At 38.8% G+C, this 20125-nt stretch overlaps 1 protein-coding gene across 3 annotated transcripts; it reads left to right on the top strand.

The window, feature by feature from the left end:
• Nucleotides 1–12013: 12013 nt before the first annotated feature.
• Smp_126180.1 (hypothetical protein) lies at nt 12014–19799 on the top strand (the record flags this gene model as incomplete). Of its 3 annotated transcripts, XM_018800089.1 has the most annotated exons (8): nt 12060–12077; nt 12114–12159; nt 12192–12364; nt 12400–12766; nt 12800–12954; nt 15613–15776; nt 17624–18014; nt 19344–19799. In XM_018800089.1, 8 exons carry the CDS (start codon nt 12060–12062, stop codon nt 19797–19799), a joined length of 1770 nt encoding a protein of 589 aa, XP_018653938.1. The 3 variants fall into 3 exon arrangements, with proteins under 3 accessions (XP_018653939.1, XP_018653938.1, XP_018653937.1); XM_018800091.1 differs by having other exon boundaries at nt 12014–12077; nt 12400–12954; XM_018800090.1 differs by having other exon boundaries at nt 12400–12954; nt 15616–15776.
• Nucleotides 19800–20125: the final 326 nt, after the last annotated feature.

Genomic DNA, 20125 nt, shown 5'->3' with positions numbered 1-20125 from the left:
ATACATTTGCTGTCTTCGTCTGTATTTGTTCGTGTGTATGAGACAGAAGGGTTAGGTCATTTGCCTAGTCCAAATTTTACAATTGATTCTGAGATATCCATTGTATTTCGTGCTTCTCGTTAGATGTCGAAGTCTTCATAATCCAGTCATCACCAGAATAAAGAGGAAGGAGGAGAGTAGACAGCCTTGTCTGACTCCAGTACTTGCTGGAAGTCTCCATAATGTTCTCCTGTCTACACTGTCAAATGCTATCTCATAGTTAATGAAGCTGATGTATAGTGACGAATTCCACTCAAATGATGGCTCCACTATGATTCGTAGTGTCGCAGTTTGGTCTGTGTACGACTGATCCTTAAGGAATCCGGCCCGTCGATCTCGAGGTTGGGCGTCTGCTGTGTCTTTCATCCGGTTCAGCAACACTCTGTTGAAAACTTTTCCTTGTACTGACAGCAAATTGATGCCTCTTTAGTTCTCACATATACTAAAATCTCCTTTCTTTGGTATCTTGATGAGGTCTCCTTCTTTTCAGTCCATTGGCACTTGTTCCTACTCCCAAACCTTCCGGATGTCTACCTTGACTTCTTCGATCGCTAGTGGAATGACATCTATAGAAAGGTCTGTAGGTGCTGCTTCAATGTCTGGTGGGTTCAATGGAGTTGGTCTATTCAAGAGTTCCCCGAAGTGTTCCACTCATCTGTTCTTCTGTCTCTGAATTTCAGTGATTGTCTTGCCTTCTTTGTCTTTGACCGGTCTCTGGTTTACTATATTTCCCTGAAAGTCTCTTCGTCATGTCGTATAGTTGTTTCATATTTCCTTCTCTTACAGCTTTTTCTACTGTTGTTGGTAGCTCTGCCACTTATTTCTGTTTGTCGGTTCTAATGCTCTTCTTCACTTGCTTGTTTGCTTCCGTGTGTTCAACTTGTGCCTTGACTTTCTCTGTTCTTGTTCGGCTGCTTTTACTTACTGTCTTCTTGTTCTTCCTTTCTTGAATCTTATCCAGGGTTTCCGTAGAGATGCATTCCTTATGGTGATGCTTCTTGCAGCCCAGCACCTCTTGACACGTTGAAGTTAGTGCTTCTTTGATCCCTTCCTAGTTGTCCTCCATAGTAGTGTCTTCTCACAGTAGATCCTGTAAGTCTTGGAACCTGTTGTTGAGAGTGATCTTGAATTCGTTGAGTTTGTCAGTATCTCGAAGGAAGGCTGTGTTGAACCTTTGTAATGCTGTTTGTCCAGTTGTCCAGTGTTTCTTTAGTTTCAGTTTCACCTTGGCCACAACCAGGTGGTGATCTGAAGCTATGCCAGCTCCTCTCCTAGTTCCCACATCTTCCATTGTCCTTCCGAATTTTTGGTTGATACAAATATAATCTATCTGATTCTCCGTGGTGTGATCTGGTGAGACCCATGCAGCTTTGTGTCTGCGTTTGTGTGGAAATATTGTGCCGCCTATCACCAATTTGTTGAATGCACATAAATTTGCGAATCTCTCCTCATTTTCATTTCTCTCTCCTAGTCCGTGTTGTCCCATGATATCTTCATAACCGTCGTTGTCCATTCCGACTTTGGCGTTTAGATCTCTGATCAGGATTATCAGGTCCTTTCCTTGTCATTTTGTTGTGATCGTTTGCGACCTCCAGTAGAACTGATCTTTATTGTCGTCATTGCTATGATTGGTGGGCGCATAACATTGGATAACTTTCGTTGTGATTACCTTCTTCTTTGTTTTGAAGGAGGCTTCGATGATTCTGGATCCATGAGATTCCCACCCTATAAGTGCTTTACGAGCATCTTTGAACAGCATCAGAGCAACTCCCTGAGTATGCGGAACATTTTCTTCTTTGTGACCAGAGTGCAGCAGCATCTCTCCCGTATCTAGCCTTTGATATCCAGCTTGGGTTCGATGGGTTTCACTTATTCCGAGAACCGCCAAGTTGTATCTTATCGTTTCCGTTGCTATTTGACTGGTGTTCCCGGTCTCCCACATTGTCCGGACGTTCCATTTACCTATGAAAATTGTTACTATGGTTTTTAGAAGGGGCATCGGCCTCGTGACTTCCGAAGGATCTCGGCTTTCATCATGAGGTGTCATAATTCTTCCTTCAACTCCCAGGGCAGAGTTTACATGGTTTGAATTATTTTTTCTGGTTGGCGTTTTTTAGCGATTTGGTTTTCTACGGGATAGGGTCGCTAACTCCATGCCCAACCCTCCTCCTTTTTCCGGGCTTGGGATCAGCAGTAACTCCAGAAGAGCTACAGACGGAGTTTTAGACTAGTTACTTCTCAAAATATTGATCGGCTATCAAATATATCTTCCAACCTCCTCGCTTCTGGCTTTTGATTTCACTGGCTAAGCGCAATTCAATTATAGAAGGTGTTACTGGCAAAGTGCTGCCAATCTGCAATACCTATGGTATCTTCATTGATGAGCCTAACCTGATCTGGTACACCAACCTGTAAACTGTGAGTCTGTTGATTTTTGGAATTTCACAATTCATTGCTTTATATTAACTTTTATATATTGTGATATTTTTTTCTTCGTTCGTTCTCATACTCAAATTTTCACTATGACGGAACAGACAGCCAAGGTACTAAAGTTAAAGACTATGCCCCCACTTTCGTTTCAACTAATTTCCTTCTGGTCAGACAACATCGAAGCCTGGTTCTGTTACGCAGAAGCCCACTTCTATGATCACAGCATGACTGATTCACGCTCACAATTCTTCGCGGTTGTAAAGGCGCTACCGCGTGAATTTAACAGGTACATCACACCTAGTATGTTGTGATGTTTCGGAACCTTAAGAAACCCTAACACGGTCGATTCTGAAGCGCTGAGACCTAAACCATCGACAAAAGTTTGATGAACTCTCTAATAATATCGACCTGAAACATCGTTCTGCGACAGACATGTTGCTACGAATGAGAGAGGTAATTGGCCAGAGAACTCTCGATGATGGCCTATTCAGACAACTTTTCTTGTCTAAACTTCCTCAACAAGTGCCATCTGTGCCGGTCTAATTTCAAAGCAACGCCGTATATGAGCTGGCTGCATCTGACGACCGTATTTTAAAATCACTAATTCTTCTAAAGGCGAGGCCACTTCAGTCAAAGAAAAACCTTAAATGACACAGAATGAACTTACGAAACCATGTCATACGCTAACACGTTACCTTCACATTCCTAATGACCGTAGACGATCACAAACCCCGTGGTGCGTCAATCTTAACGTGAGTTTACGCAAACTCATTCACTGAATCTTCGTTGTTGCAGATGTTTCTATGCCAATCATTGGTAAAGACCTCCCACAACATCACAACCTACTCATTGATACACGCAAACGAAGGCTAGTGGAAGGAAGCACTAATTTATCTGTTTGCGTAACTTGTTTTTCTGGTTACAGATTATCCTCAGTCACAATTAGACACACAATAGACCAATTCTATGAACCATTACTCAGTAAGTACTCTGGGATATACCGACCGTAACCGAAATTGCCGTGTGTAACCAGCAATGTTACAGATCACATCACGACTACAGGACCACCTGTATTCTCGAAAGCACGCCGACTGGCTCCCCAAAAGCTGAGGTTGGCCAAAACCGAATTTGACCATATGATAGAGGTAGGAATCATTCGACAGTCAAACAGCCCATGAGAATCTCTCTGATGACTGCTTGATAGCAAATCCGGACAGAAAATCCCATCTCCAGCATCTGGAAATTGTGTTCGAACGACTGCAAAGGCATGGCATTACTGTAAACATTCAGAAATGCCAAATCGGAACCGACTCCTTAGATTTCTCAGGACACACTATTGATGCTCAAGGCATCCGACCTCTTAGAAGCAAAGTGGCGGCCATTCTGGATTACCCAGAACCGACCACGATTAAGTAGTTGCGCACACTCAACGGCCTTGTAAGTTTCTATAAACGGTTCATACTGAAACGCTCATCCCTCATGAAACCACTAACCGACCAACTTCGGGGGAATGCGAAATCCATTAATCTGGACGATGCCGCGCGAAAAGCATTCCCACAGTTGAGGAACTTATCGCAAAAGCAACCATACTGGTACATCAGCACACTCAAACACCCATCAGTAACGCAGAAGGCGCGTCCAACTCAGCAATCGGAGGAGTCTTACAACAATGGGTTAACCACTCTTGGCAACCTTTGGCATTTTTCTCTAGACGGTTGCTAGACACTGAATGGAGGTACATCACTTTCGGTAGGGAGCTCCTAGCTATGTATTGTGCTGTACGGCATTTTCAACACCATATCGAAGGCAGAGAATTCACCTTTTTTACTGATTGTAAACCTCTTACTTTCTCTTTAACTTCACCTTCGGAAAAGTAATCACCTTGAGAGTCCCAACAACTGGACTATATCTCGCAGTTTACTTCAGACATACAACACATTTCTGGAGCAAATACTGTAGTTGCAGACGCCTTTTCCCGTATTACTTCGTTAAACAGTTTCGAAGAAATCGACCTTCTTAAACTCGCCCAGCTTCAAAAACAAGACACCGACATTGATCTTCAGTACGAGTTATCCTCAACAACCCTCAAACTGAGTATTAAACAGATGCGAATGAGTAAGTAAACCTTATTATACGATAGATCTACAGGTAGGGATCACCCATTAGTACTGAAACATTGTCGAAGCAACTTCTTTAATACGTTGCACAGGCTTTCTCATCCAGGTGTTCGTGCAACCATCAAGCTCATGGCAAAACGATTTTGCTGGCTTGGTATGAATAAAGAAATGGGGGAGTGGGAACGCCCCTGTGTAAGCTGCCAGAAATCTGAAGCGATCAGACACAACAAATGTCCCTTAGGCACGTTCAAAACTCCTGGTGCTCGTTTCGACCATGTTCATCTGGATTTGGTGGGACCTTTGCCAGATTCAAATGGATTTTTCGTGCCTATAGGTAACCCTCGTGCTATTGATAGAAGAAACCAGAGAAGTAGTGAATAGGTCTTTATTTCGATCTTCGCGCAGTCACCGTGGAGCGTGGGATTATCTGTTCAGACAAACAAAGGCTCTCAGCATTCGCGGACTCAGTCCGGACTGAAATTAACGCTGTACAAAAGGGAAGGAAGTGAATGAATACTTGAACAATACTGTTTTAGCATATGCTTGGTTGTTTGGGGTCAACTCGTAACCAACCGAGCTGAGCTGTTACAGATTCTCCTATCTCGTAACGTGCATAGAGCGTTTCGCTCGATGGCCACAAGCGGTACCCATCAGGGGCATAACTGCCGAAAAAGTGGCCCACGCCTTCATCGTACGATGTGTAGCACATTCCGACTGCCCTTCATCAATCACTACAGACCGCGGACTCCAGTCCGGATCTGAAATTTCCCATTATCGAACCACACTACTAGGAATCACACGATTCCGAAAGACTGCCTACCACCCATAAGCAAATGGATTGATAGAACGCTTTCACCGACAGCTAAAAGCCTCATTATTAGCTGCGAACTTCTCACAGTGGACAGCCGCTCTTCCACTCGTCTTACTAGGTGTTCGTTATGCAGTGAAAGCTGACATTGGATACACTGCAGCTCAACTCGCCTATGGAACGACGTTTCGACTTCCAGGAAAATCCGTGGATCCTTCATCTTCTTCAACGAACATAGATCTAAACTCTTACACGAGCAAGCTTACAAACGCAATGTGTTCAGCTTAACCTGTTTCCACTCTACCGCAATCAACTGATGTTTTCGTTCAACATGACTTACGATGTAGTACACGTGCCTTCGTACGTCAAGACTCATATCGACGACCCCTCGAATCAGCATACGAATGACCCTTCAAAGTTCTTCAGCATGAACCTAAGTACTATTTAGTCGATAAGAACGGCACTGAAGACAGAACCAGCGTCGATCGAATCAAAGCCGCGTATTTGGAAGGAAACCACAACAACGTCGATTTTCCTTCGGTACAATCGAACGACACGGCTCCTACACTTATAATACCTAATCCGACAGCCAACACGCACGTTGATACTTCGGCGGCATCTGAAAAAAACTTAAAACAATGCGTTCTGGAAGAAGAGTAAGGTCTCCAGAACATTTAAACGATTATCTCGCGTAAGACACCAGATAACATTTTGCTTTATCTCAATTTTCCTTTGTATCATATACAATTTAAAAAATTTAATATGCTTATACTTATATATTCATTTTAGAAACAAACAAAAAATTTTTAATAATATGCGTAATTTTGAATTTTAAAACAAAACCGAAAAAAGTTTTTAAACCACTTTTACGCTGTTGAAGGAGTATTAGTTTATTTACATTTTTCCGTCCGCTTTGTGTCTTTACGCGCGTACGAGTGCATTTCGATATGCACTTACACATTCTTTTTTTCTTTTCCAGGGTGGCTGGAAAAGGCGATCAAAAGAACGATGAAGTTTACGAGGAACAGAAATTTCCATCGTACTTTGTTTCCTTATTACTATATTGTATTTCATGGTCCCTTGTTGTATGGAAAGACGACCAGACGCTGCTAAATACAGCAAGCTATCAGAAGAGTGTTTACCAACAACAAACTCGTTTGGTTTAAACTTCTCGCTGACCACGTCGTAGGGTCATCACTACCTCACTAGGGGAGGGGTGACCCGTAGAGGTAAATATATCCCCAAAATCAAAAGCTCTGTAAGTGTTCGATATTGGATGCTGACCAAATTAGTTTCAATGGAATCATCCAGCTGAAGGCACTCGGTCATGCATCCGCACCAGATCATGAGTGAAAATGCCGTGCTCAGCTTCTACGACCATTAGCCAGTTAAGAACATTCATCTCTCAATATATTGATGACCTATCAAATATATCTTGGATTCTCTTCGCTCCTGACTTTTGATTTCACTGAGTGGGCACGTTTCAATTATAGAAGGTACTACTGGTTAATGTGTTGTCAAACTCCAAATACTTATGGCATCTTCAACTCTGCTGGAATCTCATGTTTCAAACATAGTCTATAGTACCCCAAACATTTCTTTATCTAAATGACGAAACGACTGACGTGTAGCCTATAAGACCCGGAAGTCTTTGGCAACCGCCTTATAATTACTGCTAATTATAAGGTCATTGCTCATTATGGTCACCAAATCTTTGCAACCAGTCACTTTGAGCAATAATTTTCCAACTATCACGCAACTATGTAAGTCGTCAAAATGACAAATTTGAATTACTACAGTCTTGCTAGGACTTATTTGTAGAAACCACCTGTTAGTGCACCCAATCATTGCGTTCGTATTCCTGTAGCCACAACCTATCAAACACTGTGTATGGGTCTACAGGACGAGCGAAATGTCACTGATCCTTGACCAAATCACCCGGCAGTCAGATCATTGAATATCAAACAGTTCAGCGGTCCTCATCAAAGTCAAGCAAACACAACGCGCATCAATTAATTGTACGCCATGGACTGGTTCATGTGGTGGTAGCCGCACTTTGTTTCCTGTGCCTAGTCCTGCTAATATGTTTCTGTAATACCGTCGTTTGTGATGTACGGTCATCAAAGTAGCCATAGTACCTGGTTACGATGAAGGGGTAATCCACGTTAGGTACTAACTGTCGGTTGTGAGTTCTTATTTAGCTGATTGTTTACACCATTTCCATCTAACACGAGTAGATCGCTAATCATACGACACAAAGCATCTGTGTTGGTGATTTACAGGTCTTTACATTTTAGTGCCATCAGTAAAATTAAAGACGGATGACTTTATGACACCTATTAAATTATGTACAACAACGAAAACGTTTACGAGGCTCAAGATTTTCCCTTACAGAACTCCACTCCTTATTGGCTCTTATAATGATAAGGAACTACTCACCACGCTTGTTGGCACCTGTCACTCAGAAAACTGATCACTAATAGTGCAAATATTTTGCAGTTTGCTGCAGTCAAATCTTTCCCCACGAAGAGACTGATAAACGACGAAAGGCCGTTCTTAAATTATGTTCCTCCCCCGCGAATATGCTATTTTTTTCCACGTCATCCAGAGTAGTAGCATGAATACACTTTTCAGCAAATTCGACGACATTAGTATAGTTGAAAGAACATTGTTATTAGTTAGTCACTGACTCTCCGTTAAGTAGACAGCCAAATGGTTTTCAAATATTTAAATATTCAATAGCTTTGTGAAGAGCAAGTAAAAATAATCTAATTTCTCAGGGCTCAAATGGCTGTGACAGATGTTATATCTCTGAATGAATAAGTTTATCTGATCATACCGCTGCGGTAGACACAGTGTCTAGTGGAGTTAGGTCATCAATACTTCCAAAGAAGGGCCTAAATGCATTAAATAAACCAAGTGTAAGTATTGATAAATTTATGTGAAGTACTGTCCTGAATCTCTAAAAAGAAATCAAGCTTCCTCTTGAAGGAGTTCTGGGAGGTTTCTCGATACTATCTAGTTTGTAAACAATTTCAAAGCTTTACCTCTCATAAAGCGTGGAAGGTGCACCTACAGTCTAGTTTGGTATGTTGAATCTCTGATTTCTGGGTATTTCTCCTGTTTTGATAAATAAATCTCCAAAATAAGTGGTTTCATAAGTCCTTGATATTATTGTTGACCTCGTCAGTTTCACTGAACATGCTGCTAGCCGAATGTTCCCAGTCACACATTTGCATCAGCTCACGTTTGGGTACCCCGTGTTGTGCGTCTCCAACAACAACTAGTCATGTATGATTACACATTTCTGGACGTATCGGCCATTTTCTAAATATGTCTTCAAACCCCTGCTACCCCAAATATTGATCAGACTGTATTTTCGATCCTCAAGCAATAGGGAACTACGGACCTCAGCGATGTCAAGCAATGAATATCGGTAGAATCCTAATTCCTAGGCTTTGTGTTTGGGTGGCATTAAAATACGTATAAAGCCAGAAGTAAGAACAGAAGAACGGGTACGTTATATTGAGCCTCACAACTTTTAATACTGTAAAGGCCCAATCCGTCTTTAAATGTATCAACAGAAAGTGAAAATATTAATTTTTCTGGTAGAAAATTATGGCAGTTCTTAAGCTTTTCGAGGATGTAACTGACACGGACAAATAAATAAGACACATTAAGTAAGAAATCATCGTTAAGCTTCAGCCAGTCAAAGAAAACTCAAAGCCCGGCACAAACATGGATCAGTTTAAGACGTCATAGTACATTATCCTGAGTAGGACGTAACGGGAAGGGCAGAAAAGGAGCTTGACTAAAGTTGTTCACTGTATGATCTGCGGTAAGGTAGCAGATATCTTTTAAAGAATATTAAACAACTGACCACTCAAAAGATCAAAAACTCCAGAAAACTGCTTCATTCTCATTATATCAAATTCTTTCCGTGAGTGTTGTCTAAAAACAGGTGGGTACGTTTTAAATTAATGGACGCCACTCTTCACAGAACTCATGAGAAAAAGGTTGAAGCTAGCCAGAAAGAGTAGTCATTGAATCGTGTGTTTTCAAGGTAGTGGTATGCAGGTTAAGCAACCAAATCATTCCAGATAACTTTGGTGAACTTGACAGGTAAACTGAACAAGGTTAATAAACCGATTGTATTGGTTATAATTTGGTTCCACATATCATCAGAACAGCTACAAATGTTCAATTTAAAATGGTGAGGTTTTCACAGAACAACTTCTTTTCAAAAAACACTGGATCCATCGAAACTACTAATTCCTTTAAGCTAGAGGTAAATCTCTCACTATTATCGGTGGAGAACACTACTGAAGTTCCATAAATGGACTGTATATCTGTCAGCATATCAGTAAAATCGACACATTGATACCGTAAACTTAGTTTGGGTCCACTGAAATTCGCTTGTTCAACTTTCACGACTTCAGCAGGGATGAGTAAGGCCGACTTTGGGTCAACATCAGAGTAGTTACCAACGTATTAACACGGAATTTCTAACGACTCAGTTGTTTATGTTATTCATTACTTCGGCTTCAAATAATATTCGCTGCCGATTATTTGCCCATTGGTATTGGTCGGAAAATTGTTGTCTCCTGTCCGTTCATTCATTCTGTATTAGCAACCAGTAGTGATCTTCAATTATAATTATATTCCGTGAGAGTGCTCGTCAATGAAGTCATTAGAACTTAACCGTTGCTAATACGTTGGTCTTCTTAAGATAGAAGTGATAGGGGCTCCTCACTTCTCTGAACACTTTCTTTGATATGGGAAGACAACTTTCAGGACAGTTCATGTAGAATCGGTCCTGCTTTTTCCTAGAGATGACATGGTCTTTGGTATCAAGACTTTACATACATCAACAGTCTAATGGTATTCTCGCATGAACTGTCAATAGACAATGAAATGGATGGTTTCCGAAACCCTTCTCTATGTCTGAGAAGTCTTCAACCACATTTTTACATTTAGGGATAGTTGACAATTCTAAACGGGTTATTCATGGAATAAATGACAATTTCAGAGAGGCCAAGGTACTTCTGAACCCAAACTACGATCTACCATAGATATTGAGACCCTGTCATTGAACGTATAGTCAAACAGGGGAAACCTCAACCAATCTACGAAAAGCCTGTCAAAGCCCCTTGATATTGGAGCCTGGTTACTGTGGGGTTAGTGATAAAACATAGTACCGAGACCAAATCGACATTTCATTCTCAATGCAATTCTGATACCGATTAACGTACATGTCGAGTGATTTATCGCAGCCTGCTAAAGCTAACAATGACATGTGTGGACTATGAAATAATACTAAAACCAGGCTATATCCTTCTTCAGGCTGAATGTACTCCGACATTAGAACGCTGACTTTTGAATGTTGAGTGGTTGATGAACAGAAAAAAATTAAGAAAAGACGACAAGAAATGAACCAGAATGAAGCAGTTTTCTGGAGTTTTTGATCTTTTGAGTGGTCAGTTGTTTAATATTCTTTAAAAGATATCTGCTACCTTACCGCAGATCATACAGTGAACAACTTTAGTCAAGCTCCTTTTCTGCCCTTCCCGTTACGTCCTACTCAGGATAATGTACTATGACGTCTTAAACTGATCCATGTTTGTGCCGGGCTTTGAGTTTTCTTTGACTGGCTGAAGCTTAACGATGATTTCTTACTTAATGTGTCTTATTTATTTGTCCGTGTCAGTTACATCCTCGAAAAGCTTAAGAACTGCCATAATTTTCTACCAGAAAAATTAATATTTTCACTTTCTGTTGATACATTTAAAGACGGATTGGGCCTTTACAGTATTAAAAGTTGTGAGGCTCAATATAACGTACCCGTTCTTCTGTTCTTACTTCTGGCTTTATACGTATTTTAATGCCACCCAAACACAAAGCCTAGGAATTAGGATTCTACCGATATTCATTGCTTGACATCGCTGAGGTCCGTAGTTCCCTATTGCTTGAGGATCGAAAATACAGTCTGATCAATATTTGGGGTAGCAGGGGTTTGAAGACATATTTAGAAAATGGCCGATACGTCCAGAAATGTGTAATCATACATGACTAGTTGTTGTTGGAGACGCACAACACGGGGTACCCAAACGTGAGCTGATGCAAATGTGTGACTGGGAACATTCGGCTAGCAGCATGTTCAGTGAAACTGACGAGGTCAACAATAATATCAAGGACTTATGAAACCACTTATTTTGGAGATTTATTTATCAAAACAGGAGAAATACCCAGAAATCAGAGATTCAACATACCAAACTAGACTGTAGGTGCACCTTCCACGCTTTATGAGAGGTAAAGCTTTGAAATTGTTTACAAACTAGATAGTATCGAGAAACCTCCCAGAACTCCTTCAAGAGGAAGCTTGATTTCTTTTTAGAGATTCAGGACAGTACTTCACATAAATTTATCAATACTTACACTTGGTTTATTTAATGCATTTAGGCCCTTCTTTGGAAGTATTGATGATTTAACGCTACTATTTATGTAAGTCTACTAAGCGAAAGCTTCCGTTAATTTGCTAAAAACTTTTCGAATCATTCGAATTTCTGGAATTGTACACTGCGCACCGCCTGTTTTAACTTCTTGAGCCGCTTCAATGTGATTTGTCCTGGTACTACAAACTTGTCTGTCAGTTAGGCCTTTAATATATGGATGATTCGGAGGAGGTAACATATTTTGAATGAAGTAATTCCGTGCTTCAGGATCCCGATCTTCTAAACGAAGAGACATTCGATTGTGCAGAGATAGGTTTGGGTCACTCTTATTATGATAACTTTCAGGTGACTGGGAGAATGAGCATGATCAATTTGTGCAAAATTTTCACAAAGTTTCCGAAGAATCTCCAACTGCTGATGAACTACCAAAGTTCTGGAATGACTCCGGTGGTCTTTCATTCTTATGGCAAACAGATGATCTCGGTTGTGGTGTGATTGCGGATGATGGGGGCGAAAAGGTAAACGAATAGATAACAGTTTGAATTTTTTGAAGGTTGTCGATGTCGAGGAAACACTTCAAAAGCTAGTATCAGATGAGACCTTTGAGGATCCTGCAATCCTAGATATATCCAGGAAGGTTTCTTACCAACAGCTCAACGAAGACTCATTTCAGCATCTGAGAAACGCACCTGCATATCCTACTGCTCCCACTGACATCTTTGATAGGACTCGTGACATCTGGAGCATTGACGGTAGTTATGAGACTGGATATGGAAGCGGTAAGACCAGCATAGCGTCTGATTGTAATATGAAATCGAAAAACGTGATGGATGTACTCCGATCATTAAATGTTTGCCATCTCTCAGCTTCCAAGACTGTATCTACACCATCTGAAGCTTCTACAGAAGATTGCTTGTCAGGTAAGCATGCTACAGAGTCACAAGTCAGTGGAGTTGATACTGAATTGTACTCCAAAGCTTCTCGATCTCCAGGAAACCTTCAAAATATTGTACCAGTTAGTCAGCACAAAGTGTATCCTAACCCTGTGTTCCCTCCTGGGAATCGCATCTGTCAGTCACAAACGATCCAAAATTCTCTCTCTGTCAATGTGAGTGTTTTTCGTGCAACAATTCGCCTTACATTTATTAGGATTCTTCATACTATTTCTACAGGTTGCTATCCATTTTACTTTGTTATTTCAAACGTCATAAATTCCAAAACGTCAGCATTTTCTTTGGATTCAGATGTTTCATTATTTCACTACTGTTTGAATTAACTAGCATTTAAAAAAATAAATGAGCTTTAATAAATCAAAATAAAATCTATAAAGGAGGCAGTTATTGTAGTGATATGTAGTTCAACCATTTTTTTGTCACTTCAGAAGAGAGCACCCGTCCTGCTTAAATTATTTATTTCCAAGAGCGAAATAAAAGTAGTAGACTCACGTAACTAAGCAGACGTATTACTACTTATAACCCATCTTATGCTTATCATCGGCCATTGCCGATATATCGCAACGTTCCATTACTTTGAGTTCTAATATCTCTGTCTATAAATTAAATTTAGGGGATTTCATTGGTAGCTATAGTGACATACATCACTTAATGTATATTTCTTGATATATTTCCATTTAAGCTAGTATAAACATGATTTAAACAGGAATTCATGAAGTATTTATTTATGTTCATGCATGAAGTTTTATATTTGACTCAAGTTGTGGGGTCCTGAACATGCGATCAGTATACCATCTGAGTGATACTTAACCGATGGATATTGACTTAGAAGACTCGACTTTGTAAACAATAGGAATAGGTTCTGGATACTTCTTTACTCGATATTCAATCTGAAGGAGTCTTTCTATCCTTTTTATTTGGCGTATTTCAAGCTTACAGAGTGTATCATTAGAGTCACTCACTTTACTGAGCAAACTTGTAAGAAAAGCCAAGATTTCCAATCTGACTACATTGACCTAGCTTGTGTCTCTTAGGATCTGACCAAAATGCAACTGAAACCCATTTCTGCTTCACTATCCCTGAAATGCAACTAAAACATGTTATCTTTTTTGGTGGTGTAATGAAATCTAAGTTTTGAATGTGCACATTGTCAATCATTTCTACAAGCAGCATACTTTAAAGCTCTAAGGATAATTAAACGTTGTTCTGTAAAATACCCACCTAAAGCACATATTATAAGTGGTTGTTTACTCGTAATGTCCGTTAACTACTCATATACGAATAAAGAAATGGAAATACTATAAGGGAAAAGCTGAAGAATATCAGTAAAATACTAGGGTTTTTCAGTCCCAACGTTTTCTCGCAGTTTGGTGAATGCTTTGAATGTAAATTTTCCTATAAGAGACTGATATTCTCCTAGTAGGATTAATCAGTTGAAGACAGATTATGATCTTACTATTAGAGTTATCCCGTAGAAAGTTTTTGGTTCTGGTCAAAGAGAAATTTTTAAGGACAGCTTACTTACCTTCGATTCTTACTTTCTAGAGGGATTTCAGTCAAGCCAGTGAACTACATTCTTTTGTTGGTTAATCGAGAAAGCTTTAAAGTTTACTAGATTGTATAAGAATGTTGCAACCTGTTTTATTCAGTCGTTAGTTGTTAACAAGTGTTTTATTGATAGATATAATGGTAGGGATGTACCAGTTCATTCAACTTTTGATAATTGTCCTTTTTGAAAGCCACTGAATATCATAGTCGTTTTTTACCTCGTCCTTTTTAATGTAGTGAAGAATGTGAAAGAGAACATCTCTGTCCCTTAGAATTTGTTTTGAGTACCCAGGAAACCATTCATTGTTACGATATCTGTGACAATCTTTACGTGATCTTTAATACCATACTACATGAGAGTAGTCCACTTTTGTTGCACCTATAAGTGTATGCTGCGACCTGTATCACATTACAGCGATGGCTAGTATAAACGGAAACATGCTATTAAATGTATAAAAGTCCATAAACATTGGGCAGTTACATAAGAAACCAATCGTATAACTTATTCTAACTTAGGGCGCTGTAGTAATCTTTCTTTAAAAGTAAGTGGGAGTTTAGGAACTACTTTTGCTCCCTTATCATATTTTGGATCTCGTAAAACACAAACTGCTGAATCTTTTATCCGACGCGCCAATCCAAAAAGTGTTGGGATATCCTTTATTTAATTAGCTAGCTTCAATTAATTTACCTGTTATAACACACGGGCACTATTCCAATCACCGCCACAACAGACTAATGGTTGTTTAACGTATATAGCATTAGCTATAATCATGAAGTTATTTAAAAAGTGTCAAATGTCCTATGCTACTGCTTCTAGTTTCTTTTCTAAATTAATAACCTCTCCATGTATCCCACTCAGTTTGAAAGCGTCCTAAGTTTAGAACTGTGGAATATTGGGCTCTAAATTTAGCGATCGATTACACTAGCACATAATGGGTAGGTCTCCTTTCAGACCAGTATTCTGTCAACAGACTAACCAGGGCAATATTCGGCACTTTAGGCTATCGCACTGTACAAATGTAGTCACTTCAGTTTATGCATAGTATTGAGGGTACTGGTTTATTATCTCATTAGTTAGTTTATTGTGGTACACGATTTCGGTCTTTATTAAGCCTCGTGCCTAACGGTAGTGTGTTGGTTTAGTGGACAAATAATTTCTTTTAGATTTTGTATGCATGGCAACTGCTAAAATTCAAAGATATCTGAACTGGCAATCTTTCTCATTACTGTTGTTGATATGAAAACCCACTCTTTTTGTGTTATAGCAGAATGGAATACATCCCAATCATTTACGCACCAACCCCTTTTCACTGGATATTTTGAAGGGACAGTTGCCCACTGATGTCAGTGTTTTCCCCACGTTACCGGCAGTGCAGTCTGTATTTAAAAATATACATCCCTCAAAGTGGGATTACTCACAAATTCATGGGTAAATGTTATTTTGACTGAATATTCATATTTCTGGTGGTCGAATTTATATTGTTAATGTATACGACTGCTATATTTCAAGATTTGACCAGTAGAGTGGTGTTGTCTTCTGCTATACATGAGATGTGACTCGATTTCCTGTACTCGACTCCAAATTACTACCTCAGAGACACTAAATGAAAAGTTTGTACGATGTAACCATGAACTTTAAGATCACTCACAAAAATACATTTTACATAAATCTTGTAGATCATCACACTACTTAGAGGTATGTATTTGCACCTGCTTGTTGGAAAAAAGTCAATTGATATCGACTCAATTTGTTTTTAGTTTCCCCGTAATTACGAAGTTTATAACTCAGTTTCCGTACCCATATATAATATATAAATTAGCTCGTCTACTAGGTATTTTGGCATGAGTCACACTCTAAGCGTGAGTTAATGATCTTACCCGGTCGCCCGAACCTTAGTGGGTCAAGGGAGGTTTGTTAAGATGGAAACAAATGTATAATTCAGTGATGAATTGTGTTTCTTAGTCAAGTCAATCAACTTATTGATTTTATAAATTAAATGCACACATCAGATTATTGATTAATCGCTAGGTAGTTTATGTGAATCTATCAATTGACCGAACATCTTAAATGATATATAATTTATCATTATTATTGTGGATGCCTTTTAAATAATGGTTGGGTAATAAGACAGTCTTCTGAAGTCTTGTCTTCTTCTTTAGGTTAGCATAGCTGTCTTATTCCGTTGCAATGCATAGCGGGCAGCAGTTATTCTGCGGTCTTAGTAAGCCGTCGTACCAGTAGCGGTGATTGGCGCAACACTGACACACGTCTTGTTTTAAGTCATTATAGGTTCCGGACTCGGGACTTAGTGGTACCAATAATATCATCTTTCTCCCTTCTTCTATTGCAGAGAAAATAAGTAAACTCAATTCGAAATCTGTTGAATAAGAGATCTACGATAAATTAACATAAAGTGAATAACCAGTTAAAATGCACAATCGATAAGGAGAAAATTGAAATTACTTAGTAATGAGTAAAAATAATCAAATAATTAATTTACCAGGTATCTGGATATAAGCCACACTCTAAGTGTAACGGCTAGTGATACCACTCGATTGTTCAAACCTAAGTGGAGTGGGGTTCAAACCAGTAAACCTGCCGGTTGAAATTTATTTATCTGAACACATGTTAGTACTAGGGGGCACCAAATATGTATGCACCATACAATAACAATGAGGTTGTGAAGTGACAGATAATGTATAGTAGGTATAATAAAAAGGATCAACGATAAACATAAATTGGTGTATGAGAGTGAAATAATAATGATAATGGGAGAGACAGTTCAATTAAGAAAAGTACCACCAGTAAAAATCCTTCCAGTGAAAGAAATTACTATCACTTTTGTGAAGAAAGTAGTTACAACAGGGCCGTCAGTGACCTCTATTTTGAGACATGTTTGATAATGTCTCTAGCCACTGTGTTATACCATCTCCAGGACTCCAATCACTTTCACAGTTTCCAGTATTTAAAATTCATCAGGGAAATAATATATGTGGTCTTTTAATGCTACAGTTTGTATTGTATACTTAGGCTGACAATTTTCAACTTGTTAGAATTTTTGCTTAAATTAGGAATAATTTGTTCTTGTTCTTGTGGTTGTGTGGTTTCATTCAGTTTCATATATATCTATTCTTTATTGGACTGAGCTTCAACCTTGCTAGACGAATCCCAGTTATTTGGTAATTTAATCTGGGTCGCATTTGTTTCTTGGTGTTTGTTAGTTGAAATTGGAAGCCACAAGTATTTGATTTATGTAATTCAGTATTATTTTGCAGTTTGGCATTGGTGCGAAATCAGTGCATTCTTCAACAAAACCCACCTGTCGTTTCACCTGTTTCCTCAAGTCAGCACAATCCTTTGATTTCATCTCCGAGCGTTCGTGGATTAATGTTACCAAATATCCAACCCAATGATTTATCTCTTTCCTCATACCTTTCACGTTTTCCTGTTCAACCAACAAATGCCGAGTCTAAGCAGTCTGTTAGTCTGTCATCAACTATTATACCGTGTTCAAAACAACCATCAGGATTCGTCGCTTCACTCGAGGAAGTGTCCACAGTTAAAGAAAGCGACCCAAACCGTGGTGGTTGGATGACAGATTATGAAGCAATTGGTGTGTTATTGATTCAGTTGCGTCCTTTAATGGTATCTAATCCCTATGTCCAGGTCAGTTTCTTATTTTCTGAATGAGTTTCTAATTTACTACACTTTTAGTTGATTATGTGATTCTTAAGTAGCAGAGTTGCTTGAACATTAATGCCTCTGATCACTGAATGATTTTGTCGGCTGGATCGTTTATGTCTTTTCATTCACTGTAAGTGAAACATAGGAGCTGTAGTTCTTAGCACTTGATGAAAATTAATCAAGGTTAATAGTTCCGTGATAAGTCACTTATTTACAGCAGTATGAAGCACCACATTATTAGGGCTATGCGGTAATAAAAATGTAGGTCAAACCTCTCCATATATCTGTTTAGTGGATATAATTTGGGCGAAATTGCCTGTTTTGAAACGTCTTTTAATACAGTTTGAAAGTTGATACACCATATATTTATCATCAAAATGATGGAATTCGACATCAAAATACTCGTTCTTTGAATTTCAGGTTCAATGAAATCCCACTTGTTTCGGATGATTTCCTTCAAGAATAATTTGCTATAACTTCTGAGGATTTTGGCACAGTTGATAGTTTTTTCAACGGTTAATTGTAATAAATAGTTGTCTATTTATCTCAAATTATGTATTCAAATTTCACATAACAAATAATCAAATTCTAACAAACAATTATTAGTTAGCCTATAATTTATTATGGGCAAATATGTATGGTTGTACAGCTTTGAAAATGAATTATTTGCTGAGTTAATCATTTTATTATTCAAGAAGTGTTTTTTAGAATTAATTTCCGAGCTAATATAGATTGAATTTCATGTATGTGTCCTTAAGACCATGAATTTCAATGGCTTGTTTATTCATACTCAGATCAATGTCTCTTTTGATTTTGAACTTTCTATGTAAAAGTGACCAGGAACTTCCGAGGCTTATTCATTTCTATCTTGAATAACCGAAATGCATCGGTGTCCATAACTGAGTAATACCCAGAATGTTGATTCTGTTACCAGTTGTTCCGTCATTTGACTTAAAATGCATTACTGCTTGATATACTGTAATTCAGTTAATTTCTGTGTCATGAGTGGAAAATGTAGTGGTTGTTTTATTCAGACAAATTTTTAGTTGTTAGTTTAACGGTATAGTAGTTTCTCCATTTCGAGACATAATCTCACTGTTATAGTTGTTTTTAATCTCCCAGCTATACAACAAAATAAAAATAAATAACATCCGAAAATTGGCTAATTTCTAAGTTTGAATTTTGTTTAGGTATACGTTTATTGCTGTCAATGTACCTGAGCGTCTTTCTTTTTGTCGTGAACAAGTCTAATAATGATATCGTACACTGACTAGTTATTCAAGGACTACTAACCATTATTTCTCTTGCCAGGATTATTATTTTGCATCTCAATGGCTGCGACGAATGAATGCTATTCAAGCTAAGCATATTTCAAAACATAAAATGAACACTACAACTTCACCAGCAATAGTGCAGCTTCCTATTCCTATACCATTGGAAAGCTTGAGCGATTCCAATTCATCATATCAAGTAACTCTAAAACATAAACTTGTTATTCCGTTTCGTGCTGTGAATCGCAATCCTGGCTCTGACCAAAATGTGGATGAAAGCTGTGGCAGCTTAGAAAAAAAAAGTGTATGTTCAGAAACTCCTACATCTGAATCAAGTAATGCACTGGGTCGTCCTACTAGATCTAATGTTCATCGACCCCGTGTAGTAGCAGAGTTATCTCTGGCGTCCGCGATTTCATCTACTTCAGAAAACTCTTATCCAATGATACACATCGATAACCATTCACTGAATAGAAAAGTAAGTCACACAATATAATACAAAATAATCAATACAATAATAAACACGGAAAATGCGCATCAATTTCTCCCGGAGTGTGCGAAATGTTCAAGTCTTATCAGAACATGAATGAAGGATATTGTGTGTTGGGTTGATTATGTGTTGATTGTTTTTCGTTGTAATAGTGGTGTTTGAATGTTTGGTGAATGATGGTTATGGGGAGGAGTGGTGTTCCCTGTTATGTTTCCGTTGTTCAGGTTGTGTGTGTTGTGTGTGTTGTGTGTGTTGTGATGTTCTAGTGTGTGTAATGCATGTAAGTACTCTCGACCAGTCCACTTGTTGTTTGTTAACATATGTGTGGGTGT

The sequence above is a fragment of the Schistosoma mansoni genome, chromosome W, assembly GCF_000237925.1.
Source record: "Schistosoma mansoni strain Puerto Rico chromosome W, complete genome".
Taxonomy (NCBI): domain Eukaryota; kingdom Metazoa; phylum Platyhelminthes; class Trematoda; order Strigeidida; family Schistosomatidae; genus Schistosoma; species Schistosoma mansoni.
Note: the sequence above shows the minus strand (reverse complement) of the source record. Positions and strands in the feature narration are given on the sequence as shown.